Source organism: Topomyia yanbarensis, chromosome 2 (assembly GCF_030247195.1).
Source record: "Topomyia yanbarensis strain Yona2022 chromosome 2, ASM3024719v1, whole genome shotgun sequence".
Taxonomy (NCBI): domain Eukaryota; kingdom Metazoa; phylum Arthropoda; class Insecta; order Diptera; family Culicidae; genus Topomyia; species Topomyia yanbarensis.
Genome location: NC_080671.1, coordinates 430,530,902 through 430,558,897, shown reverse-complemented (window position 1 = coordinate 430,558,897; position 27,996 = coordinate 430,530,902). Strand labels below are relative to the sequence as shown.

At 43.9% G+C, this 27,996-nt stretch overlaps 1 protein-coding gene across 1 annotated transcript; it reads left to right on the top strand.

Moving 5' to 3' along the window:
• Nucleotides 1-154: 154 nt before the first annotated feature.
• Nucleotides 155-15,966, top strand: LOC131685387 (ATP-binding cassette sub-family A member 2). Its single transcript, XM_058969084.1, has 6 exons — nt 155-637; nt 1,079-1,199; nt 1,258-3,304; nt 3,377-4,086; nt 13,748-15,348; nt 15,411-15,966. Exons 1-6 carry the CDS (start codon nt 431-433, stop codon nt 15,606-15,608), a joined length of 4,884 nt encoding a protein of 1,627 aa, XP_058825067.1. The 5' UTR covers nt 155-430; the 3' UTR covers nt 15,609-15,966.
• The last annotated feature ends 12,030 nt before the right edge of the window (nt 15,967-27,996 follow it).

Sequence of the window (27,996 nt, the reverse complement as noted above, 5' to 3'; positions counted from 1 at the left end):
TTGCAGATTTTTTAGTTTTGTTGCAGATATTTGCAGATTTTTGAATATAAAGGCTTTTGGTTACACTAGCTTTCCTGACATTTTTTGTTCTTCCCAGACATTTAAAATTATTGTTGCAGACATTTGAAAAAAGTACCTGGCATCTCTGATTCCCATGTTTATGTATTCGGAAGTGTTTGTTTATAAAAGTTAGTCGGAAAAAATGGAATCGCAGTGTGAGCTCTTCTGCTCTTCCTACTTAAATTTGCGTAAAATGCATTCCACGGAACGGTATTAAACCCTCACCTTTTGTTCGACATTTCGCCAGCGACAAAGAGAAGTGAGCGCTAATCGAAAGACAATAGCGAGTGAAAGTTCTTATCTGGGTGATTAATTGGTGTCACGTACCAGGGTGTCACCAGCAAAAAAAAAGCTTAAGCAAACCAAACAAATGCCAGAAAGTGCTAGCCTAATCGAAATTTTCCTGTTCAAAGCTTGGAAAGAGAAGCGGAGACATCCGGTACGGAATGTCCTGAATACGCTGTTTCCGATTGTTGTGGTGACGCTGTACGTGTTTAGCCGTTCTGGATATCAGCGCGGAGGAGCCAGCAAGGGTGCTGCGGAAACTCCTGCCCTGTTGGCGGAACCCATCTCTCAGGTTTGTTATTGAGCGTTTGCTTCAGGGTTACTTATAATAACTTATGGAAAGCATAATAGAGATCCATTGACATGATCCGTTAGTCTTCCGTAGACGGAACGCCAAAAGTGTTTACATGCTGTTTCTATGGAGACGTTGATAGACAACATCACGGAACATATGAATCCGCACATGAGAGGTGCAATCATCGTATCCCGACGGAATAGTTATGTGACATCGACGTTCTGTTCCGTAGACGGAAGCTGGTGTGGACGGTACTCAGAAAGCCACGTCGCAATGACTTCATACTGTTTCTTAGTAATGTTTAGGGCTGTTGGAAGCCAACGGCAATCATTTTCAATTAATTGCATCAAAAATACTCGGAAGCGCGCTTTCAATAAATTTATATTATGGGTCTAGTATTAACGTAGTAGTTTGTTATCTCCTGACGATTTCTTCTAGGATGAACTGGTAGGATTTTACCCGACCGGCTTTTACAACAAGCTTTTCTACTCACCAAACAACGAGTTTACCAGTGAGCTAATCGAGCATGTTCGGCAGAAGCTTTTTATTACCATCGACCGTAAGTATCCGGTAGACAATTAAGGTCAGATATTAAATAGATCGCTTTCATCCGACAGGCGTGGAAGGTTTCGCAACAACTGGCGAAATGGAACACACTCTGCTTGTTAGCCAAGATTTCTACGCGATCGCTTTCGGGTATAATTCATCCGAAGCACGACTCTCGTACACGATCCGCAGCAAGAATAATAATTTTCGCACCAAGGAAGTCTATTCGCGAGATTTGTATGCTAGTTATCTAAAGGATCGGAATGAGTACTTCGAGAGTGGCTTCCTTGCGCTGCAGTATGCAATCGAGAAGTCATTTGTGGAGCTACGAACCGGGTTGGCGGAAGAATCTTTACCAGAGTACAAATACGAACATGTACCGTTGGGCGGTGAACGACTGCAGGAATCGTCGGAAATTTTTGTAGTCAACGTGATGTTGGCAGTGTTCATTTCTGTGGCTTGTACTTATCTTTTGCTAGTTCCTCTGGTAGAGGAAAAGGATTCCGGTATGAAGGAGTACCTGAAGATTGCAACACCTAGAAGCTACTGGAATGAGATGGCAATTTTTACGGTGAATTTCCTCCATCTGGGTTTAATCTCGGTGGTATGCATGATCATCACCAACGCTGCATTGGTTTGGGAATTGACCGCCGCTCAGATCGTATTTGCCTATCTACTGTTGTTTTTGTTTGTCATTTGTACCATCATGTACACATTCTTCGTCAGTACCCTGCTGGAATCGGTTACTATATCGACTATTGTGGCTCCAATCTGCTACTTTGCTCCAGTCATTTTCATTTCCGTGCAAAAACGATTCGAATTTCCACTAATGATTTTTCCAATGGCTGGCTTCAAAGTAGGCGTTTCGATTTTGCACGACTATCAAAACTCGTGGCACAGCTTTACAGTAGGCGATGCATTCGTCAGTGGATATCCGGGAAATGGAGGAACAAGCCTGTTTGTGGTAATGTTAATGCTGATTTTAGGCTCCATGATCTGGGCTTTCCTGTCGTACTATATTTCGAATGTCCATCCCGGGCAGTACGGTACGCCCAAACATTGGACGTTCCTATTTAGTATAAGTTGCAACAAAAAAGCATCCAACAAAATCAACAACAGTCGCGATCATTCTAGTTTAACCTCCGAGGAAAACAACGACGACGAAAAAGTGATGGAAAATGGTGATCATTTGGAGAAGGTTGTGAAGATCGCCAATTTGAACAAGACGTTTAAGACTTCGTTTGGAACGCGGACAGCAGTAAAGAATCTGTCGTTGAAGATATACAAAAATAGGATAACAGCCTTACTGGGCCACAACGGGGCTGGAAAGACCACCACTATGAACATCATTACCGGAATGACTCCTCGCACGTCAGGAAATATTGAGATCGACGGGGAAGATAACTCAAACAACTACCGGCAGCGGATCGGCTTTTGCCCACAGCACAACGTAGCGTTGAGTTACATGAGCTGTCGCGAACATCTAATTTTCTTCGGAGCTCTCCGGGGAATAGGCATGCAGGAAGCTAGACAGCAGGCGGATGAGATTCTAGAGAAAGTTAACCTTCAGGAAAAAAGCGATGAAGTCGTGTCCAAACTGTCGGGTGGAATGAAAAGAAGACTTTGTCTAGCGAACGCCATTATCGGAAGAACAAAATTGCTCATCCTTGATGAACCGACGTCGGGATTGGATCCTGAATCAAGACGAGATATTTGGGACATTCTACTGAAGCTGAAGAAAGATCATACGATTCTTATCACAACCCATTTTATGGAGGAAGCCGATATTCTCGGGGACTGGATTGCGATCATGGAGAACGGAGAATTGATTGCGTTCGGTACGTCCATCTTTTTGAAGCATCACTACGGAAAGGGCTACACCCTGAAGCTGCTGAAGAAGGACATCTTCAAGCGAGATGAAGTGTTGGCCAAGATCAAAGAACACATCAGCGGGGCGGAAGAGAAACCGACGGTGGAACCGGTGTTTGCCGTCATGCTTCCCTACATCTGTATTGAGCAGTATGCGTCACTTTTAAAGGATTTGGAAGATAGTAAGGTTGCTTACGGAATTGATTCAATTAGTGTTACGAACGCAACACTGGAAGAGGTATTTCTAAAGTAAGTTGTATACAAAACAATCAAACGTACTTCTTATACTATTTTCACCGTGGTTTTTTTCCTTTCTAACAGTTCATCCTCGAAGAATAAAGCACTTGAACTGGATGAAAGCTTCGACGTTCCAGACGCCCCCATCAGACAGCGTTCATCACAAAGTACCCAAGCAAAACAGCCCGTTAAACTTCACGAAAAGCTTTTGCTGCCTTTGGTTCAACAATTCGCAGCAATCGCCTACAAGAAATCTATACACATCAGACGAAATGCTCACATTTACGGTTCGATGTCGATTCTACCAATCCTCACAGTATTATTCTGCTTCCTGCTAAGCAACGGCTGGACACAGATCGATTACGACTCCATAGCGCTGCATCATTCGTCGGTAAATCGTGCATTTGTAGTGATCGTGCTGAACGATAACGATCGTCCGCTCGACGTTGAAATGCTTCGAAATAGTTCTTACTTCAAAAACGTGGATCTAATCGTAACGGAGGATACCCGCATAGAAGACTACCTGCTACAGGAAGCGGGAAAGGACTGGAGTCGGTACCTGGACCGGCTGGTGGCAGCTATCGAATTTAACGTTAGCGACCGTAGCCTGACCATCTTGCATAACAATAATTTACTGCACAGTGCCCCCATCGCTGCTAACATTGGAAGTAATCTGCTGCTGAACTATTACGGTTATCCGAGAGCGGAGGTTACCGTGCACAACAGTCCGTCCAACCGGAGGTTGCAGGTGGATTCGATGACGCCGTATCTGTTCACGGAGGCAATTGCTTTAGGTAAGATATACTTTAGACCGGTACACTGCCCATGATCGCAAATCAGTCCCATAAAGATAGGATATCCCATAGAAAACGGGACAAATATGCGATCATGGCCAGTACACATTTGGCATAAAGTCATTTGGCATAACGTCGTTTGGCGTAAGGCCACTTGGCATAACTATGGTGAGATTCAAGTGGCCATTTGGCATAATCGATTAAAACAAAATTGAAGATAGGTTGCCATTTGGCATAATGCCCATTTGATATAATGCCCAAACATGGGCCATTTAGCAAAAAGCCATTTGGCATAATAGACATTAAAACTAATTTTTCTAGTCTATTTGATTAACCAGACCTATAGGTCAATAACTGAAATAATAGGTTACTAAATTGATAATTCTCTGGGATGCAGTTTTCCGAAAAACCATTGTCCGATATGGACTATACAAATTGGTCGAATTTTCCGGAAATACAATAAAACTGCAGTCATTGTACATTGAACTTTTGTGAGAAGACCTGCAGCCAATTACGTTTTTTAGCTTTTCACTTTCTTTTGAACATGGAAATTTGTTTGAATTTTATACCGTGGGCTTGGCGGTGGACTCCAGACTAAAATTCTTTATGCTTAGAGATTTGTAGCTTGGATACTTTAGATTCTGTTGGTCCATAGAATCTAATAGCAATACGGCGCGTGTTTCAGGTGGTGGATAGAAGCGAAAGGATACCGTGATGACTGGCAGATTGAATTCTTTTTGCTATCAATTCAATTAGATCCAAACCGATGCAGTATGCATTACATATAATCTAAATCAAATATCATTCAATTTACACAATGTTTTCAAACTTAAGTGAATTAGCCAAAGTATTAGGATCATACCAATTTAAACCTAAATCTAAAGAAAACATCATTCAATTGCACAATATATTAAATTTAAAATTTAAGTGAACTATCCAAAGTATTGGGACCATATCAATTCAAATGTTCAAAATCTGCCTAGTAATCTTGAAGAACCATCATCCACGCGAACCAAACCGTCATATAAAGTGGCTATGTTCCCAAATATAAGCAACTATAAATGCGACCCTCCCGTTCTTTTCCTCTTCTTCATTGGTCTGTTTTTCTTTTACCTTTATTAGTTTGCTTTTCCACTACTCATATATACCAAAAAATATTATTCAATTTATACGCTTGTACTTAATCTCTTTTCATATTTTTTTTCTTGTTATTTGGCATGTTATTTTTCCTTTTACTACTATATCTTAAGTTAGATTCTAATGTTCGAAGTGCTAATGCCTATTTGTAATGTGATGTATTCTTACAGCACATAAAATCTTGTCTAACGTAAAATCTTGTCTAACCTAAACTATTTTTTGTTTCTATGTTTACGAGTCTGTGCAACTCATTTGTGCTAAACCAGGGAGGACGCTTCAAAATCATTTTCAGAATTTTATTCTGAATCCTTTGAAGCGTTTTCTTCCTAGTAGCACAACAACTTGCCCATATTGGCACTGCATATAGCATTGCCGGTATAAATATTTGTTTATAAATTTATAGTTTGTTCATTAGGCAGAGCCTAGATTTCCTATTTATAGGAGGGTATAAACATTTTATATATTTGTTGCATTTTGTTTGGATTCCTTCAATGTGATCCTTAAGGTGAAGATATGTGGAAGCCACGCGCACGCTTGTTGCTAGGCACCGATGCGCTTGTTTACATTGAGAAAAAATGGAATTCGAAGTGAAAATTCAAACGCACAAATGAGAGTTTTCGGACATTTTCCCTCGGTCATCTGCACATTGGCAGAAAATTTGAAGTTTTGTTAACAAACGATTAAAGTTTCGCGAGTGTTTGTGCAGTGGTGTGTGAATAAAGTGCATTTGAAAAAGTGCACTGAAAATGAGAAGAAGAAAAATAAGAGTATTTCGAAAAGAAACCGAAGTGAAGAGGGGTGATATTTTCGCGCAGAATAAGCGCTACAGATGGAATTCCGTCAAAAACTCGGGTTGGTTGTATAGGAAAATGTTCTAGCTTCCTCAAGTAGCAGTTTCGTGGTAGACCGGCTAGGTTAGTGTATTGAAAAACGTATTTTTTATTTGCTCATGTCAGATACATGGTTAGGCCTGGGAGAGGGGTGTGTGCGGCGTAGTAGCTATGTTGTGGCTCGCTTGTATAATGTCCTTAAAAGTGAGTTTTTTATCGTAAATCAAACCCAAGTATTTAACTTGATCTGACCACGTTAAATTCAAACCATTTAAATTAATGAAGCGCCGGTGGCCACTGGTTTTATACGACGCGAGCAGGGTAGTGGATTTCTTTCAGATTTGCCTTACCGGACTCGGTCAAACGTAAGCTATTTCGTTTTCTTTCGCAAAAATATCGCCCAGAAAAGGCACTAAGTTTCACTACTTTTATTTACATACACTTACATTCATGTTAACATACGGGCGAATTTTCTCGAGACTACACGACGCACCCGGTTGCGCGTGCTAATCACAATTGCCTCCTGACGCTTGACCACGCCGGACGCGGCTGGGCGAGAACTACTTAAGGACATGATACATGCGAGCCACAACATAGCTCCTACGCCACACACACCCCTCTCCCCTGCCTAACCATGTATCTGACATGAGCAAATATAAAAATACGTTTTTCAATAAACTAACCTTGCGGGTATGCCACGAAACTGTTACTTAAGGAAGCTAGAATATTTTCCTATACAATCAATCCGAGTTTTTGACGGAATGCCATCTGTAGCTCCTAATTTGTGCGAAAATATCACCCCTCTTCACTTGGGGGTTCTTGTCGAAACACTCTTCTTCTCTCGCGAAACTTTAATCGTTTACTAACAAAACTTCAAATTTTCTGCCAATGTGCAGATGACCAAAGGAAAATGTTCGGAAACTCTCATTTGTGCGTTTGAATTTTCACTTCAGATTTCAGTTTTTCCTAATGTAAACAAGCGAGTCGGTGCCTAGAAATGTAGCTTCCACATATCTTCACCTTAAAAGACTCGCTCTAACTTTCGTACGCAAAAGACTTTTTACCAACGCGGGTTTAGATCACTTTCGCGCATCTCTGAGAGAGATGCGTGAAGTTTTTGAAAGTATTTCTAATGCTCTCACTAGAACTGTCGGTCGTTAGCCAATTCAATTAAAACAATGGACTGCTTCCCGAGGTAATGCCATGCCCCTGCTACGGTAGGGTCGCGGCGTAAGCAAACAATTTTGTTATCATTAAACATTACCTTCGCGTATGCAAAGCGCAGCGTCAATGAAACTTGCTTAGTTTAAGACTAAGTATTTATTATGCAACTTAACTCATGGAATCGAACATCCAAGAGATGGGCAAATGATGATTGAATATTACCGGGGTTGAAACCGGGACTCTGCATTAATAATATGGTTATTGTTTGGTTTAAGAGAAGAAGCTCTTCGCTTATGCGTAAACGCAATCAATTGTGTTTTTGCCGCACTAGTGGAAATTTTCCATTTTTTCAGGTAATCATTGAAAATATTCACCAAATATACCAAAAATATAGTTTTTTGATTGAAAACTTAAGTTTAATGAAATTAATTCGCATTTTTGCTACTAATTGGTACTATAGACATTCAAAAAATACTAAAAGTGAGAATCTGATAAACAATCCCATTGTTTACAACTTCGTAGAATGCCATAAATCGATATAAAATCACCCGAGAAAGTTATTAAAATTTTATCAGTTTTTAGGTGTGCGCGGGGCCTATGGTTTAAGAAGTCGATTAACAAGGACTTACAAACAAATGTTGGGTTCAAATGAACAGTAAATTCAGATAAATTTCAATGTATGCAAAGTCCCATTCTCAGCAGAAAAAAATATATTTTCAGATGTCTCCGGGTCTTGGGCGAAAATGACACTTTATGAACAAGGAGGTGTGGAAAGGTGCTGACCAAATTTATTGGATAATCTTATACCTTTTCAAGATGTTGATTATTGTAGTAACGGATTTTATCATGCCTTTTTAATTTCTTTTCTCGCTCTAGGGGATAGCCAATTTACACTAAAATGACCCTTCTTCCTGATCCTATCCTGCCTGATAAAAGATAATTGGCTTAAACTCAAAGCTTTATATTTGAATGAACTAAAGTAGACAGTTCGAGTCATTGTAATAAACGACGGATTTTATTGCAATTTTGGGTTTCTCACTGTTTGTCAACATTAAAAGAAAGATGATTGAAAAAGAAAAAAAGCTCTTCGAGTTTTGGATCCATGTTTGTTATCTTTTGGGGTAGATTCATTTCATCAGAATTTATAGATCCAGATTTTTGCTTGTCCTTAAATTTTATTTCCAAATCGAGCACACTTCACATAATCTTAGAAAAAAGAATAAAACCATGTTTCATAATTTCCTTTAAGAAGAAATGCCGGGGTCGTTACTCTTTGTGCACGGATCACCACAGAAAACGAACAAGAAAATATCAGGCTGGACCATACATTCAAGTAATACGGCTGTTTATTGAAGATTTCCCTCACAATATGGAATAAGAGCCAAGACAACATATCAAGAAGACAGAATTGCAAGCTCAGTTCAGAATCTGGAGACATTAACCGCAACACGTCTTCCGGGAAAAGGTGATACTTTCTATAACTACTTTTATATTGAGGTCGCTATCTTCGTACAGTAGACAAAACCTTAGTTTCTCATATACTATTGCGATTTCTGTTCAATGTACAGCGATTCCCAAAAGTTAACAAATTTGAACATAAATCTCATAGAATTATTTAAGGATAGCCTTCATGAAACTGTCAATCAGGATTCTCACTCGAAATCAAATCAAATGACTGAATATCTAATCGAGTATGATCAAATATAAAGTTAAAATTTAGGCAAAATATATCCCACAAGATGCTAACGAACAAAAGGTGGATTCAAGGTTACTGTTTACGCCGGGATCTGGCCGATACTCAAGCCCGAGAAAAGCAGTGAAACACAGGGCGGACGAACAGCACCCTGAACGAAACAAACTTGGCTGGCCCCGCACAGGCCAGCAAAAGGGCGTTCTTTTCCGCCTTCTTCGGACCTTTCCAGTCCACACAACACCAAAAAATCCTACTGTAATCATAACATTTATTTACACTATTTACATGATATATCTAATTCCACTGCTTCAAATTATTTCTAAGTCCCGGTCTGTGGGGAAGCGGTCGTGCGACGTATGCACGGCGAGCGCGACGCACAGTCAGTTATGCTGGACTGTGTTGTTCGGCGATAAACTTTGTACTGCCGTACTGCCCTGCTGCTCCCACAGGACATGAGACGGCTGAAGGGGAAGATGACCCAGCCGTGTGCGATCATCTGCTCTCGGTGCTGCTACGGCGACGAATTTGCATGGAAACCGTCGGATTGCAAAAAGCATTGTTCATCTCCAGTGGCAATTGGCAGCAGTCAGCTGGGCAACGATGATCGTAGCGCAGGATTTGCCTTAGGTGATTGAAACTAAAGAATAATTTCATCTGTGCTTCGGGGGAGAAAATGTTCTATCTGGCACACTGTCTGCTGGTGTCGATTTTTGGGGGGTTAAAATAATTATTTGAAATTATGTTCACTTCGGCGTGAACAGTTATATCAAGCATACTCCAGAGTAAGTGAAGAAAAAAAAGAAGAAACAAATATATCTGTGACTGAAAAAAAACTGTTTCATTTTGCTGCATTGCCCAGCATCTTTCAAAAGAGTCTTAATTTCGTTCAAATTTTATCTACTCTTCTCTATATCTCCATGCTCCTACAATATCATTGGTGCGCATAAAATGGTGGAATCTGGAATTATGTTTTTTACGCTTAATGGTGGGCCTTTTCTAGCATTCAGGTTCTTCTGAGCACACTGTTAAAATAAGGCAATCCCTTTTTTTTTTCAAATAAAAATGTTTTTGGAATAAAGCTTCCTAACCAATAGGCCTCGTGCGAATCTAGAAACTTTGATAAAACTTTAATAGCTTTCTCTGGCGATTTTAGATCGCGATGTAGTTTTTCACAAAGTTGTATGCAATGAAATTGTCCATCAGATTCTCACTTTTGGTAATATTTGAATGTCTAAAGTACTACCTAGGGGCAAAATGGTGAACCAGATTCATTGAAAAACTTAAGTTTTCAAACAAAATTTTAAAATAAAAAGTTGTTCTGGAGCCCCCGACAGAATATTTTAATTTTACTTTCAAATGAAAGGGAAAAGCGCATTCTATCGCATGCTGAAGTTTTAGCGATGCCGATTTTTTCGAATAAAATTGTTCTACCAAACACACCGTGGGTAGCTTATTAGATTTACTATTCTGATAAGAAACCTGTAGGGAACGGTTAGTAAGATAATTTTTAATAATCTTTATTGTGTAAATTAGAAAATTGAAATCCCACATTTTGGCAATTAAACCTTTGTGCCAAACACTGTCGAAAGCTTCGATGTCTAGAAGATGTCTAGAAGAGCAACTCCAGTGGAATAGCCCTCTGAGATTGATGAGTAGTTGAATGTCCAATACGAAATCCAAACTGCTCAGGAAGAAAAATAGAATTCTCATTGATATGTGACATCATTCTAGTTAGGATGATTTTTTAAAATAATTTAATAATAGAAGAGAGTAAGCTAATTGGTCGATAGCTATATGCTTCTGCTGATTTTTTATCTGGCTTCAAAATAGGAATAATCTTGGCATTTTTCCATTTTTCAGGGAAGTATGCTAATTCAAAACATTTGTTGAATATTTTAACCAAGTATCTCATGGTGATTTCGGGAAGGTTTTTAAGAAGAATGTTGAAAATTCCATCATAACCTGGAGCTTTCATATTTTTAAACTATTTCATGATGGATTTGATCTCGTCATAGTTTGTTTCAACAATATCGTCTAGAGACAATACTTGATTTGAAACGTTTTCATATTTTTGTAAGACTTCGGTTTCAATAGGACTCACAACGTTGAGATTAAAATTATGGACGCTTTCAAACTACTGAGCAAGTTTTTGAGCTTTTTCTTCGTTTGTAAGAAGTATGTGGTCACCTTCCTTCAAGGCTGGAATTGGTTTCTGAGGTTTCTTAAGAACCTTAGAAAGTTTCCAGAAAGGTTTAGAAATTGGCTTGATTTGTTCAATCTCTTTCGCAAAATTTTCATTTCTTAAGAGTGTGAATCTATGCTTAATTTCTTTTTGTAGATCCTGATAGATACATTTCATAGCAGGATCACGAGAACGTTGATATTGACGTCTTCGAACATTCTCCAAGCGAATCAGAAGTTGAAGATCGTCGTCAATAATAGGAGTATTAAATTTTTTCTGTGTTGTTGGTACTGATAAATTTCTAGCATCAACTATAGATATACTTAAATTTTGTAATGCCGTATCAATGTGAGCTTTATTTTTGTAAATCAAGGTCATGATTAAAATTATTCTTAATATAAGTTTTGTACCTTTCTCAATTCGCTTTGTGATAATTGAACACTGGGCTAATGGGATTGGAAACAGCTTCTTGAGAAAGTGAAAAAGTTACTGCAAGATAATCAGAATCAAAGTCAGCATGTATAATCAATTCGCTACAAAGGTGACTTTGATCCGTCAAAACCAAATCAATTGTTGATGGATTCCTTACAGACGAATAGCACGTAGGACCATTCGGGAACAAAATTGAATAATAACCAGCAGAGCAATCATTAAAAAGTAGTTTGCCGTTGGTGTTTGGCGTTAAAATCACCGATTATGAAGAATTTCGACCGATTTCTTGTAAGTTTTTGTAAGTCTCCTTTCAAGAAATTTATTTGCTCGTCAGTGCACTGAAAAGGCAAATTGGCTGCAGCAATCAAAATGATACCAAGGTCAGTTTCAACTTCGATACCCAAACTCTCAATCACCTTGGTGTTAAGAGACGGCGTAACGGAATGTTTGATTCTGCGATTAACCGCTATTGCGATTCCTCCGCCGAATCCAACAATTCGATCAAATCGATGAATAAGTAAATTAGAGTTACTCTTCAATTTAATATTTGGTTTTAAGAAAGTTTCGGTCACAACGGCTATATGCACATTATGTATCCTCAAGAAGTTGAAAAATTCGTCTTCGCACGTTTTTAATGAACGAGCATTCCAATTTAATAAATTTAAATGATTATTTAAAATCATTGTTAAACTTTAATTTCATAACAATTTTGTTAGCAAATTCCCACCCCGCTTGAAAAGCTTCAAACATGGAGGTAGAATTTAACATGGCAATCATCATGGGTAACATAGAGTCCTGCAGGTATTTTAATTTTTCTTCCGTTACGCTACCTAGATCCATTGGACTAAAGGAAGCGTTGGGTGCAAACGAGTTTGTAGGCGTGGTAACGGTAGCCGTTATTTTGGCCTTGTTACCTGCCACTGAAGCATAAGATGACACACCATTGTAGGATGGTGTGACGGAGGTAGAAGAAGTTGTTAATCTATTTTGAATCGGATTAACACGTTTGGACGTGTTTTCTTGAAGTGTACCTGAAGAAGCAGGTACATTTTTAATTTGTTGTTTTTGTTATCTAGAACGAGAATTTATAATTTTTTCTCGAACAGGACAACCCCAGAAATTCGATTGATGATTTTCGCTACAATTAGCGCATTTGAAACTTTTTGTTTTTTTTCACCGGACAAGTATCTTTCGTGTGCGATATATCACCACAGATCATACATTTGGAATCCAAATGACAATTTTTTGTGCCGTGCCCAAAGCCTTGGCATCCACAACACTGGGACACATTTTGAATTCTGCCCCCATGTCGTCTATAATGTTCCAACTTTACTCGCTAGGAGCTATCAAGATTTGTGACCGGTTCGAACGAAGGTTCAAGCCGGTATGACCCAGCTGGTGCTGTTGAACATGTTCTTGACGTCGATCGTTACCACGCGCAGTAGCGAATACCCCTTCTCTTTCGCTTCGATGCTTTCTCCGCACTAACGATGACTTCGGATGGCGTCCACCATCCAGAAGTTTACCAAGAGTATCAGTACCACGTTGGGGATACCATCCGGACCGGGATGGATTTTCTTGATTTCAGATTTCATCGTTGGAGACTCGATTTACAGACTTCCTTTTACTATCGGGGAGAGGCGTTTTCTTTACCGTTCACTTTTGGTGGAGGTCGGTTAGTTCGCTGTTGGTTTCTTGGTATGAGTACGGAAATTCTGGTATAAGCACCTAGGCCGCCCTGTCACTAAGGGTCAGCCGAGCTGGTAAATATAAGAACCCAAGTAGCTGTCAAACGCAGTGTTGTAGTGCTTGTAGGTTGCTGGGTTTCGCACATTTTACTGTTTTATTTTATTTATGATGTTATTGGTTGTTATTTAAAAATGTAAGATGAGAGAAGTAATAAGGTTGTGCAACACAAAACACTGTTGGAGATACCTCGAAAAATTTCTTCCAGTTGTTTTTTCAGGGAAAAACACTTTCGAATTGCGACATTTTCATTTTAATAATCAATGGGCCAATATTAAAAGCAAGATCCTGTATCATGCACTTCTATTGCGTTAACACAAATTTTCGGGTATTTTCGAGGATCACTTGACATGATGATGATACAGATCAGTCAGCACAATTATTCTCATTATATAAATTTAAAGTACGCTTCACATGACAACAACATAAGCTATATCCTCGCCTCATCTAACAAATTTCCCGCTTCATTCTCCGCAGTGTTCATGCTATACATTCTACAGTACCTGCAGCTGCCCTTCCTGGAGGTATCCACCGGTTTCAAACAACTCCAGAACGTCAATCGCTACATGTACTGGGGCAGTGCATTTCTGCTGGATTTCCTGCTTCATCTCGTCATCTGTCTGCTGGTGTACTTCTTAGCCCTGAACATGGACCGGGAAGCAGTTTTCAGCAAAGCCGAACATCTGCAGATCTTGAGCGTTCTGATCTTGTACGGACTAGTCGCCCTGTTGGTGATCTACATAATTAGCCAGTGCGTGGATAGCATGGATACGGCCGTGACCTTTATGAGCTACCTGATGATAATTGGTGTATGCGGGGTGTTTCTGCTGTCGGATGGTTACGATCGGATACGGGAGAACAGCGGCATAATTCTGTTGCTACATCTGATTCCGGAATTTGCTCTAAAGCACTCGCTGCGAGTGGTTTACGAGAATCAAAAGCTTAATAAAATCGAGGCGTTGATTAGAGCGAGCTCTATCGATCGCCCAGGAAATGCTACCCGACAACTTAATTTGAGCTACATATTTGTGTTGGTGCCGATAATGGTGGTGCTTTTAACGCTACTGCTTACCGAAGTGGTGGAAAATATGTACTGGAGGACAATGATAGTGGATAGAAAAATCAGGATTGTCTCGATTTTGAAGTATTATCTCAGTTGTGGCAAAAAAGCGAACAAAGCATTCGATCAAACCGATTCAAACTATGAGATGTCCGATTCCGTAGATGACGATGTGGATGCGGAATCAATTAGGGTGAACGAAATGGTTGGTAGGGAACCACAACAGTTCGCCCCGTACACGATCGCAGTTCACAACTTGAAGAAGCGATACCTTAATCTGGTTGCAGTAAAGGGAATCAGTTTTGCCGTCAAACGAGGGGAATGCTTCGGACTACTTGGAATGAATGGAGCTGGCAAGACCAGCACTTTTCAGATGATCACCAGAAATCTGCCGATCACGGACGGAACAATCTATCTGAACGAACGAGATGTTAGGAAATCCGACGCAAGCGATTACCGTTCGCAATTCGGATACTGTCCCCAAGGTGATGCATTGCTTGACTTCATGACTCCCTATCAGCTAATCAACTACAGTGCAATGATCATGAACATGACGGATCGCGAGAACCTTATCAACAGATGGCTAACCGATCTGGACATTCTTTCGTTCGCTCACAATCGTATCAACGAGTGTTCGGGTGGCACAAAACGCAAAGTGAACACGGCCCTAGCAATGCTGGGCAATCCTTCGATAGTGTTTCTCGATGAACCAACGACGGGTGTTGATCCCAAGTCTCGACATTTTGTGTGGAGTCGAATAAAGTCACTTCAGCAACATGATCAAACAATCATTCTTACCTCACACAGTATGGACGAGTGTGAGGAACTGTGTAATCGACTATCAATAATGGTCGGTGGCCGGCTGCGATGCATAGGCTTCATCCAACGGCTAAAGGAGAAGTACGGAAAAGGTTTCAATTTGTTCCTCAAGCTGAACAATGGTAGCTTGCAGAAGAGCTGCATGTTGATCGCGGATATACAGCAACGATTTAGATGGGAACTGAAAGAAGAACATGATGTAAGTCGGGTGATAACCAAACCACAATTTTAGTTCACAAACGCATGTTTTTTTTCTTGCAGGGTATGTTGAAATTCCTTGTTCGCGAACCGTTACGTTTGTCGGAGTTGTTTGCGCAAACGACCTCCCTCAAGACGCAGTACGATCCACTGATCAGTAGCTTTTCGATCAACGAAACTTCGCTGGAAGATATATTTCTGAACTTTCGGCCACCATCACTTACAGCGCGGTGTGGACAGCTGATCGAGGATGTTGTGTAAATGTTGGGTGTGCTTTTGTCTTTTTTTGTTCGAAGTTGATAATGTATTTCAATTTTCTATATTGCAACTTAGCCTTGTTTGCCAAGGAGACGGTGTGATAGAGTTCAAGTGTCGTACCGGAAATATGTCATTAATTTCGAATTACCGAAGCTGTACTGTTATTTGTAAGTTCGTAACATTTCCAAAGTACTAGGGAATATTTTTTTGTTCACACTGTTCACCCTAGTGATTTTATCCTATAAATTAGATCATCTATTTCTGTTTATGGTCAAATAAAACACAGACCATACAAAATCATTCACCAAAAATTCATGCCGGGAAAAATCATAATCAAATAAAACGTACTAGTAAAGTGTAATTTATTTTATTTCAATTTGATTTACAAAAACTCACCCCCTTTCTACGAGGTTTGCATAAAACTAGTTCTCGGATGTCTCGGCTCGACATAAAATTCATCAGGATATCGTAAACGATTCAACCCTCCGGAAGTCGCGCTTATGGCCCACTGAACGAGCAGCCGCTGGTACCCTAAGACGATTTCGTTAGATTTTCAGGGCAGCGTTCACTCAGTGCACTAGCGCGACTTCCGGAAGGTTAACCATCGTTAGTGTTTTTTCGAAAGTGTATTCTAGTTAAATACTCATTACCAAATAAGACACGATGAAACATGTGAACTTTTAACGGCAGGACTGCCATTTTATTACGTTTTTATTACATTATTTTATATAGTAGAGAATTGCATTCCGGGTTGGGAATGTCTTCACTTCCGAAGCAGACTCTATTAGGTCCATTTCCGATTCACGTACGACGCAAAAGGAGATAGGCCTCGTACCGAACCACAACTGAACCTCGGGAAATTGCTCGGAAAACTCGAACGCTGGCTTCGACACAGAGAACATAGATAATTCGGAAGTATTCTTCACTCCCAAATGGATAAAAGACACTTTTCGATGAGCGAATGCATCAACACCCCCGAGGGGATGTTGAGAAAACAGAACGACAACACCCCCGAAGAGATATTGTCATACGGTCAAATACGGCTTAAACTATAGCTCTTTACCACTCTGGGTTAGGAACAATAGCATATCCTTGGGTTTCAGATCTCTGTATATAGGCTCATCGATGTACGCCGTATACGCAATTACATTAATGCAGGGCAATTACATACCAAAGGATATAAAATCGTATTCACAAAGATCACGCGAATAATACTCAGCACACTGAATAGTAACCATGTGATAATCAAGTTTGGAATCACAGTCAATGTTCTCGCTGGAATAATGCAAAAAAATTGTAAAAATGCAACAAATTCTTTCAAAATTTTTGGACTCACATCCGGCAGAAAAGTTTTTATTTGAACGCAAGTTTGCATGTTATGCTTTATACAACTTATCGACAGTGATAGAACTGGCTCTGGACCAACGAAGTCATTCGCAACGTCCGCACTAGCCAATTGGCCACTAGCTCACTAATTTCTAGTAATACCAGAATGGCCAGGTACCCATAAAAGTTCGATAGCATTTGATATGCTTGGTTCTTCGATTGGAGTTAGTTATGCGATTACTAATTTCGATTACACGATATTTTTTTCGGGAGTTGTCCTACTGGAGCTGTAGAGCTAGGTTCTCGGAAGGGCTCCCCGTCAGAATCACATGCTACAATTGCAGACGAGACAGGTAATGGCTCCCACTGAAACTCTGCTTTAGGTCAATTGCAACGGGCCGTGACTCTGAATGTGATATGCATTGTACGGTTCAGTTATGTGCGGGCGTAAGGACTTCGCGATCGCGTGTATTATCGCGAAGGACTCGAGCATTCGTACGTTAACGTATGCGTTTGTATGTCGCGTGTGCTAACGTGTATGAAACTTCACGTATATTAATTCTATTCTATAGCCTTGTTTTGACGTGAGTCTTTGTTTTTTTTTCCTTTTTCGAGGATTTTTATGAACGTGTCTACATGAAAACAGACAGAGAAAGAATGACCGGAACGGCGAGAATGTAGAAACGGTGAAAATTTACCTTTTTTAATGGTAACACTGAGAAAAGATATGGTTCTTAAGCAGGAATCGAACCTGGGATTTCCCAGTCTCTAGTTTGGTGCGTTAACCACTCCGCCAACGAGGAACTGTGATGATGTCATCACATATTCCCAACAGTATCGTGATCATAGCCGCAGCATCCAATTCCTCCTAATTGACCCATCGACCCCAATGTCTCCTATAAGCAGATCCTCACCTCTCCCTCTCATCGATCGGGCTAAATCTCTCGTTATCTATTTTTAGGTCCAGTGGACTACGCTCAAGGCTTGAGATATTTATTATCACTGTTTGCCCCCTTACCTAACTCAGTCGCCGCCAGACTTTGGCAGTGAGTAGAAGCTATGGAGATGTCTGCCTCAAAGCCTATCGGCAGATGCTAACGACAAATCCAGTCGTTGTGCCTTTCGCATATTTGCGTGTGTTCTTGGATGATCGCGCGCGGATCGTGAATCTTTTTTTCGTTTTTTCCGTACGCCAAGAGGGTGGAATGTCGGGAGAAGTCCGGCAGAGGTACCCAGACAGTGGCCTCCAAGAGGGAGGGAAGAGAGAAGGTCGAAATAGGTACCCAGACCTTCTATGGAGCAGCCATGTCGCTCGAAGCGGCGGCTGAGTTCCCCCCGAAGGGTAAAGGCAAGGGCAATCGCAGGACGGCGTCGAACGCGAAGCGCCCTAGGAAGTCACCAGGCGAGGGTGCAAAAACCGACACCACACGGCGTGCAACCGTCAAGGCCAAACGCCGTTTGCTCGAGGTAAGCGGGGGCGAGAATGAACCCGCTGGGCAGAGTGATGGTACCAGCAACCCGGCGCAACCGTGGCAGGGGGCGTAAACCCCTGGACGCTGGTCACCGAGAAGAATCCGGCACCGACACCGGAGGTACCGCGGCCCGCGAAGAAGGCCAAGGACAGAGGCGAGGCCTTGTGGTTAAAAACCGACAAGGACAAATACGCCGACGTCCTAAAGTCGATGAGGGCGGCCGAAAGCCTCTCGGCCCTTGGGCAAGACGTCCGTAGCGTGAGACGCACCAACACAGGAGGAATGCTTCTGGTGCTGAAGCGAGGCGCACAATCTAGTGCAGTGTACAAGGCCTTGGCCCAAGAGGTCCTTGGTGAAGGCGCCCAGGTCAGGTCGCTAGGGGCGGAAATGATTCTCCAGTGCAAGCATCTGGACGAGTTCACGACCGCAGACGATGTCGTCGCAGCCGTCAAGGAGCAATGCGACGTGACAATCGAGCGGGCCTCTGTGCGTTTTAGAGGGGGACCCTCCGGCACCCAAGTAGCCTACCTCAGGCTACTGAAGGCGGATGCCAAAAAGGTTACCGAGAAAGGTAAACTGAAGATCGGCTGGTCGGTATGCCCAATTAGCGTACCCCAGTCGCCTTCAGTGGATAGGTGCTATCGGTGCCTTGAGTCCGGCCATAAATCCTACGAATGTAAGGGCATAGACAGGAGCAAACTATGTCGTCGTTGCGGCGAGGAAGGGCATAAGGAGCGGGGTTGCACTAAGACACACAAGTGCCTTATCTGCAACGCTAAGAAGCAAGCCCGTAACCATGCTATGGGCGGACCTTCGTGTCCCTTCGGTGAGGCAAATAAGAAGCCGTGAACGCTACACAGCTAAATCTTAACCATTGTGCAGCAACCGGAGTCGAGGACAGATGTTGCCCTCCTATCAGACCCGTACAACATCCCTGCCGGCAACGGCAATTGGGTGTCGGACGGGTCTGGAATGGTGGCAATCTGTACAACGGGACGGTTCCCGGTTCAAGAGGTAATACACTCCTTCGCCGAGGGTGTTGCGATTGCCAAGATCAATGGTGTGTTGTATTGCAGCTTCTACGCTCCACCAAGGTGGCCCATAGAACAGTTCAACCAGATAATCGACAGGCTCTCGTTAGACCTAGTGGGCCGGAAACCGGTAGTCATAGCGGGAGACTAACGCTTGGGCAGTGGAGTGGGGCAGCCGCTGTACAAATAGCAGGGGCCAAGCGCTAATGGAGGCGCTTGCGAAGCTCGATACTGTGCTAGCTAATAATGGCTCCACTAGCACATTCCGTAGAAACGGGGTGGAGGCGTGGATTGACGTAACATTTGCCAGCCCGAGTCTGGTTCCAGGCATGGAATGGAGGGTAGACGAAGGCTACACCCATAACGATCATTTAGCAATCCGCTTTAGGATCAACTATGGTGTGCAGCATCCGAGGGCGGGAGATCCCTGTCAGGTACGCGGGTGGAAGTCCAATCACTTCGACAGCGAAGCTTTCACCGCGGCCCTGGGACTGGAGGCCAACACCGACAGTGTAAGCGGAGATGCGCTGGTAGCTGTTCTATAACGCGCGTGCGACGCCACTATGCCGAGAAAAACCCTGCCAAGAAACGGCAGATGCCCGGTATACTGGTGGAGTGCCGAGATTGCAGCTTTACGATCAGCCTGCCTCAGAGCTAGACGTAGGATGCAAAGAGCTCGCACCGAGGATGCAAGAGAGAAGTGTTTCGAGCTGCGAAATTGGCCCTTAACAAGGCCATTAAAAGCAGCAAGAGAGCGTGTTTCGACAACCTATGTGACAACCGACAACGCGAATCCGTGGGGTGACGCCTACAGGATCGTGATGGCCAAGACCAAAGGGGGCTCTTTACCCCCAGAACGGTCTCCAGACCGGTTGGCGACGATTATCGAAGTACTCTTCCCGTCTCGAGCCACAAGCCCCTGGCCACCTGCACTACGAGACAGTGCGGGCACGGCCGAAACGGTGGCTCCGGTGACGAATGAAGAACTACTCGCAGTGGCTAAATCCCTAGCAATGAACAAAGCTCCAAGGCCGGATGGAGTTCCAAACAGCGCTCTCAATGCAGCGATCATAGCGAACCCGAGCATGTTCAGGCTAGCTATGCAGAGATGCCTTGACGAGTGCCGTTTCCCCGATAGCTGGAAAAGGCAGAAATTGGTGCTGTTTCCGAAGCCCGGGAAGCCGCCAGGCGACCTATCGGCATACAGACCAATCTGTCTGATCGACACGACTGGCAAATTGCTTGAGAGGATTATCCTCAACAGGCTAGCCCCGTACGCGGAAGGTACGGACGGTCTGTCAAGCAACCAGTTTGGCTTTCGGAAGGGTAAGTCCACAGCGGACGCTCTCAACTCAGTGATAAAGCCTGCCGAGATAGCGATCCAACGAAAAAGGCGAGGTATTCGATACTGTGCGTTAGTGACACTTGACGTGAAGAACACATTCAACAGCGCAAGCTGGGATGCCATCGCGCTCTCGTTACACCGGCTTAGCCTACCGGTGGGTCTGTACCGGATCCTGGAAAGTTACTTCCAGAATCACGTACTGCTATACGAGACCGATGCCGGTCAGAAAACGGTTCCGATTACCGCCGGAGTCCCACAGGGCTCGATCCTAGGCCCGGTGCTATGGAACCTCATGTATGACGGGGTTCTGAGACTGAAGTTCCCTCCTGGGGTCAAGATCGTCGGCTTTGCCGACGACGTAACCTTGGAGGTCTACGGGGAGTCAATCCCTGAGGTAGAACTAACCGCAGAACACGCGATCAACACGGTGGAGGAATGGATGAGCGCGAGAGGCCTAGATCTCGCTCATCATAAGACGGAGGTAGTTATCGTCAACAACCGCAAGTCGGCACAACATGCAGTTATCCATGTGGGAGAAGTCGCGATCTCTTCACAGCGAAGTCTGAAGTCTCTCGGAGTCATTATAGACGACAATCTGACCTTCGGCAGCCATGTCGACTATACATGCAAGAGAGCGTCGACTGCTGTTGCGGCTCTATCGAGGATGATGTCCAACAGCTCAAAGGTGTGCGCCAGTAGACGTAGGTTACTGGCAGGCGTTGCCGTATCTATCCTCAGGTACGGCGGCCCGTCATGGTCAAGAGCACTGAGGGTAATCAGTTACCTACAGAAACTGGAGAGCGCCTACCGCGTGATGTGCCTCAGAGTGATATCTGCCTACCGCACGGTATCACACGATGCATCCTGCGTGATAGCGAGCATGATGCCAGTCGGGCTGGTCATTCGGGAAGATGAGGAGTGTTTCGAGCTACGTGCAAATAGAGGAGCCCGCGAGCGCACCAGGGTAACCTCGGTCGCCAGATGGCAGCGTGAATGGGATAACTCCTCGAAAGGTAGGTGGACCCACCGGCTGATACCTAGCATATCGAGCTGGGTGGGAAGACCCCACGGGGAAGTTCACTTCCACCTGACACAATTCCTGTCAGGCCATGGCTGTTTCCGACAGTACCTCCACAGGTTCGGGCACGCGGAGGTCCCAGCCTGCCCGGACTGCCCAGGTGTAGACGAAACTGCCGAGCACATACTGTTCGTATGTCCTCGGTTCGACGTCGAAAGAGGAGCAATGGTTCACGTCTGTGGCTGGGACACAACCCCTGATAGGCTTATCCAGCGGATGTGTCAATCGGTGGAGAAGTGGAACGCAGTCTCGGCTGCTACCACCCAGATTGCCTGTAGGCTACAGGTAATCTGGCGAACCGAGCAACAGACGACGGGCACGGCTAACTAGTGATTGGTTAGTTGGAGCGAAAAAGGCCAAGCGCAAAAAAGGGAGTGAATGGTCTATTCATGCTGAGGCAGGTTTGGCGCAGCGACTGGCAACCGCGTAAGGGGTAAGCCCAGCCACCCCGAAGCAAGGCAGAAGAGCGAGTGTGTAGGCGTATAAGTGGACTGCCTCATGCCAAGATGGGAGGGTCGTAGCGTAGTATGTTGGGACTTAGCTATCGATGCCTCGGGCGTGGCAGAGGAGTGAAAGGGTGAGCATCCAAGTCAGTCTCACACGGTATGTTAAGGGTGAGCACAATGGTCAGCCTCACATGGTATGGTAGAGGCTAGCAGAAAAGTAAGCCTAGCAAGGAATGAAAAAGGTGAGCACACAAGTCAGCCTCGCATGGTATGTCAGAAGTGGGGCCTAAGAAAAATGTCCCACATGGGATGCCAGGGGGAGTGACAGGGGTATAATAGAGTGGCAAGATCGAGAGTGAACCAGGTGATAGGGTGAGCACACAAGTCAGCCTCGCAAGGAACGAAAAAGGTGAGGTGTTTGAGAGTGAATCAATGTGCGATAGAGGGAGCACCCAAGTAAGCCTCATACAGGACGTATGAACGCGTGAGTGAGAGTGAATGAGTACATCAAGTACAGCCATCCCCCAAGAAGGTAGGGGGGAATGATGGCGGAGCCCAATGGAGTTTAGTCGGTATTAATGGCAGCGTCACCATTCGAGCCCGACACGCCCCAGTACACCTCGTGTGGTAGCTTGGACACCTACCAATAGCACGGTTAGGACGTAAACGTCTTTTCCATTGTAAAATTAAAAAAAAGAGCTGACCTTGTAACTGTTAATACTCTAATGAAAGGCAATAGTCCCATTTATAATGTTTTTATGAGCAAATCTTGCCGAAATCAAAGTTATATGGGTGATGAGCCCATTATTGCTATGTTTCGATTATCACGCTACCCATTTGAAGCCGTTGGTTAGAGCAGTGTCTGCCATCTTTGTTTAACGCATTGAGTCAAATGGTAGCGCAACAATAGGGGCACTCGATTTGTGTTTTCGTTGCGCTCAAAAACGAGAATTTCACTGTTTTCAGCGCATGTATGTTATTATCTTGGTACTTAACAACGAAGCAAAGCTGTTGATGCCAATTTGTACGCATTCCATTGTTTGTAGGCCGAGTAATTAATGAATCAGTGAGGCGCCCTCCTTAGTATGGCGAAAATAGGCACTTCACCCTAGTTGTTTAAAAGCATGGACATGAATGGGGTTAACCAGAAAGTTATCCACGGTGCTAGCGTTCTGTTTTAGGAGACGGTGGCTGTCAGCAATAACACGAGGGGTTTCATCTACTCCGTTACACTGTGCGCCAACATCGACTTTTCGCCTTCTAAAGGATGTTTGTCGGATGAAAGCTCCTGAAAACATGTCCCGATCTGGTTTGCCATTTCAGTAGGGTCCAAAGTAGTCTTTTCATGGACATTACGGGAAAATCCAGTCTGTCGGCGTTTGCCGCTAAGTGCGTTGACCCTTCTCCACAGTTCCTGGGTGGGGGAGGTCGGATTAATGCCATCGAGCAACTTTCCCTAGTTTGCTGCTTTAGCCTGCTCAATCCCCTTTCTTCCCGGGTTCCTAAGCCCTCGGTAGTTGGCTGTGCGTTCTTCCCATAGTTGATGTTCTTGTGGGGTTCTTCGAAAAAGTCTTAGGGCTTTTCTTCGGGTTTTCAGAAGAGCTGCGACCTCGTTGTTCCACTAGCGGAGGGGGGGGGGGGTTCCGCTAGTTCGAGGGATGCTTGTGGGGGCGACTTGAACAATATGTTTTGCAATGGTCTCAGGCCTGTGATTCTTGTAAAATTCGAGAGCTGTTTCGATTGCATCCTCGTATGCCTCCCAGTCGGCTCGCTCGTACAGCCATCGCTTTCATCGTGTTGTTGAGATAGGGCGACCAGCACGGGTGATCCATACAGGGACATGATCACTATCTCCTTTTTCGAGATACACCGACCAACCCCAGGTATTGGCAATAGAGCTGGAACATATGGTCAGATCGATGGCTGATGAGGCACTTCCTCTGATATGTGGTTTCTCGAGTGGAGGATGATGGCGTTAGACTTTTCAGTTTCTTCTAGGATTTCATTTCCACGCCGATTGCTACTTTGGGAGCCCCACTCGCAATGGTGGGCGTTGAAGTCATCCATAAGTATGAAGTGAGGCGGAAACTGGTTTATTAAGTTCAGAAGTTTGTTCCGCAAGATTCGAACCCCACGCGGTATGTAGACGGATACTACTGCACATTCGACAGAGTACATGATCCTGCAAGCTGCTGCTATCAGGTCAGTATCGAGGGATACAGTTTTCGATGGGATGGCCGCCCTGATCCACAGACCGACCATCTGGAAGATGTTGTTCCCTTGACACGTGTCCCAAGAATACTTGTATCTAAACCACGGAACCACGGAGACGGGTATGTAGTGCTTCTTATGTGTGTCTCTTGTATGACGAGATATATGGGAGGCCTGTTTGTAATGTGGATTTGAAGATCTCCTAGATTTCCACTCAGGCCGTTAATATTCCACTGCATCGCTAGGACGCAACCTTCGCTTTCGACTGCCTGTGTATCCAAAGGTTGGTTGGTCGTATTCCTCCGACGGCTGTATGGTTTCTCCGATGGTTGACATTTGTCCGTCCAGCTGTGTTGATGCAATAGGGTTCTGAGGGAGAGCAGAATGCGACAGATGGATACGATCGAGGTTGATGAAACTTAGGAAACTTCCGGGTTCCCCGCGCCGGCAACCGCTGGGAACTCATCGGATGTTTCCGGTACATCCCGAGTCGAGGGCGACGCGAAAGAGAGGCTTTGTTGATGCACGGGGCGCAAGTTTTGTTATTGTTTCCGCTTCCGTTCCTGTGGTGGAACCGAACTGGATGCCAGAAGCAACAAGCGGCGGGGCTGAAGCTGCGGAACCGCTGATTGGTGTCGCTGTTGTCCTTGCATCCAGGGGTCGATGTCACAGCATTACGTTTGTTGTTTGTTTTTTTTATATATATTTGCGTGTTTGACGACAAGGTGACGTCTAGTAAGTATTGGCTGGAAGGACTTAAGGACATTATACATGCGAGCCACAACATAGCTCCTACGCCACACACACCCCTCTCCCCTGCCTAACCATGTATGTGACATAAGCAAATATAAAAATATGTTTTTCAACACACTAACCTTGCTGGTGTGCCACGAAACTGCTACTTAAGGAAGTTAGAACATTTTCCTATGCAATCAATCCGAGTTTTTGACGGAATGCCATCTGTAGCTCCTATTTTGTGCGAAAATATCACCCCTCTTCACTTGGGGTTTCTTTTCGAAACACTCTTCTTCTCGTTTTCATTGCACTTTTTCAAATGCACTTTTTTCACAAACCACTGCAAAAACACTCGCGAAACTTTAATCGTTTACTAACAAAACTTCAAATTATCTGCCAATGTGCAGATGACCAAAGGAAAATGTTCGGAAACTCTCATTTGTGCGTTTGAATTTTCACTTCAGATTTCAGTTTTTGCTAATGTAAACAAGCGAGTCGGTGCCTAGCAACGTGGCTTCCACATATCTTCACCTTAAGGGCAGTCGGTTGTTTTCTATTATATTTTGTGTATAAGTACTTGCCTGAGTAAAACTCGGGTCCGTGCCAAGAGCTGCCGGGGGTGCATCAGGGGAACCCGGAACGTCCCGGTTCGGGGTCGACGCGGGAGGGTTGTTTGTTTGGTTTCGGCTATTGAATGTTGTTGCTTTTGTTGTCTGCTGACTGCTGGGTTGAGCGTTTGTGCATTGTGTTACTCTGAGATGATGTGTGGCTGTTCGGCCATCTATGGGAGCTGTCCATAAATGTCAGCTTCTTTCTCCGAACAGCCTAGATAAGCCGTGTAGTGTCGGTAGTGGTTGTTTCAACCGGCTAAGAATTACACTACGGACTACCTGTTCCGGTGGTAACACCAAACAGGGAACCCCCATTCCATAGTGTCATGCGACCCGTGCTATGGGTAAAATTGTTGAGGGGGTTTAAAATATTCTCAATGGCGAACGGAGCCTGGGAAGAGCCGGGCGAACTCCCCAGTAACTGGCTGTGGTCCACCAGGAGGTTGATAACTCTATTATCTTTCTCCGGACAAAACCAGCCTAGAGGCCGCGTGGCATCCGGTGGGTTTGAAGTATGTCAGTTATGGAAATAACAGTCAAATTCATTCGCAAAGGTGGCCGCGTCACTTATGAGGAGGCAAAGAGCTTAAGACCGATCAGTCTGACCTCCTTCCTTCTCAAATCAGTGGAACGTTTAATCGACCACTACATTCGGGATGGTAGCTTGGGCGAGCACCCGCTGCATGCAATGCAACATGCATATCAGCGGGGGAAGTCTATTACCACCCTGTTACACAATGTTGTCCACAACGTTGATAAAGCTTTTTCACAAAAGCAATCAAGTTTAGGAGTTTTTCTCGATATTGAAGGTGCTTTTGACAACGTGTCTTTCGAATCCATTTTGGAAACAGCACGAGATCATGGAGTACCTTCATATATCACGAACTGGATACACGCAACGCTTAGCAACCGACATCTGTGCTCATCGTTAAGACAAGTAGAGATGAGGAAACTGAGTGTCTGCGGATGTCCTCAAGGTGGTGTAACTAGCCACACAAGACTGTGGCCCCAAATAGTTACTTGGGATGAATATACACTTGCTCCCAGTGACCTTACACTCACATGTAGTTTTCCTTTTAAAACTTTCAATGTGAGAATTCCTCTTCGTGAGGAATGGCGGTCTGGCTGGATGGAGCGACAACTTGAATAATACGTAGTTTGTTATACGGACGGTTCTTTGTTGGGGAGCCGAGCCGGTGCTGGTGTCTATTGTCATGGGATGAGATTAAACCAATCTTATTCGCTTGGTAGATACTGTACCGTATTCCAAGCAGAAATCTTTGCGATTCTGTGTGGCGTACAATCCGCACTTCAACAGGGAATTTGCGGTAAAAGAATCTATTTTTGCTCTTACAGTCAGGCTGACCTGAAAGCACTTAGTTCGGCAGATTCGAGATCGAAATTAGTAATCGCATGTCGAACTCAAATCGAAGAACTTAGCATTTCAAATGCTATCTACCTTCTATGGGTACCCGGTCATTCCGGTTTTTACTGGAAATGAATGGGCGGACGAATTGGCTAGAGCTAGCGCTGCGACTGATTTCGTTGGTCCAGAACCAGTTCTACCACCGTCAATAAGTTAGATAAAGCACAAGATTCGCTCTTGGGCTGCATTCGAACATGCCAAACATTGGCGTAGCTTGCAAACTTGCGTTCAAACAAAGGCTTTTCTGCCGGATGTGAGTCCGAAAATGTCAAGAAATTTGTTGCATTTTTCCAAGCACAACTGCAGTATTCTGGTCAGGGCACTGACTGGACATTGCAAACTCAATTATCACATCGCTACTATTCAGCGCGCTGAGTATTATTCATGTGATTTTTGTGAATCCGATTACGGAACATCATATCATTTGATATGCAATTGCCCTGTATTAATGCAATTGCGCATCCGGTTTTTTGGTTCTCCATACATAGATGAACCTATGTACAGAGAGCTGAAATTTAAGGATATGCTTTTGTTCCTAACCCAGTGTGGTAAAGGGCTATAGTTTTTTTAGCCGTATTTGAATGACAATATCTCTTCGGGGGTGTTGTCGTTCTGTTATCTCAATATCCCCTCGGGGGTGTTGATATATCCGCTCACTGTTTGGGTAGAGGTTCTAAATCCCTCCGCGGGTTGGAAGTTTTATTCCTGCT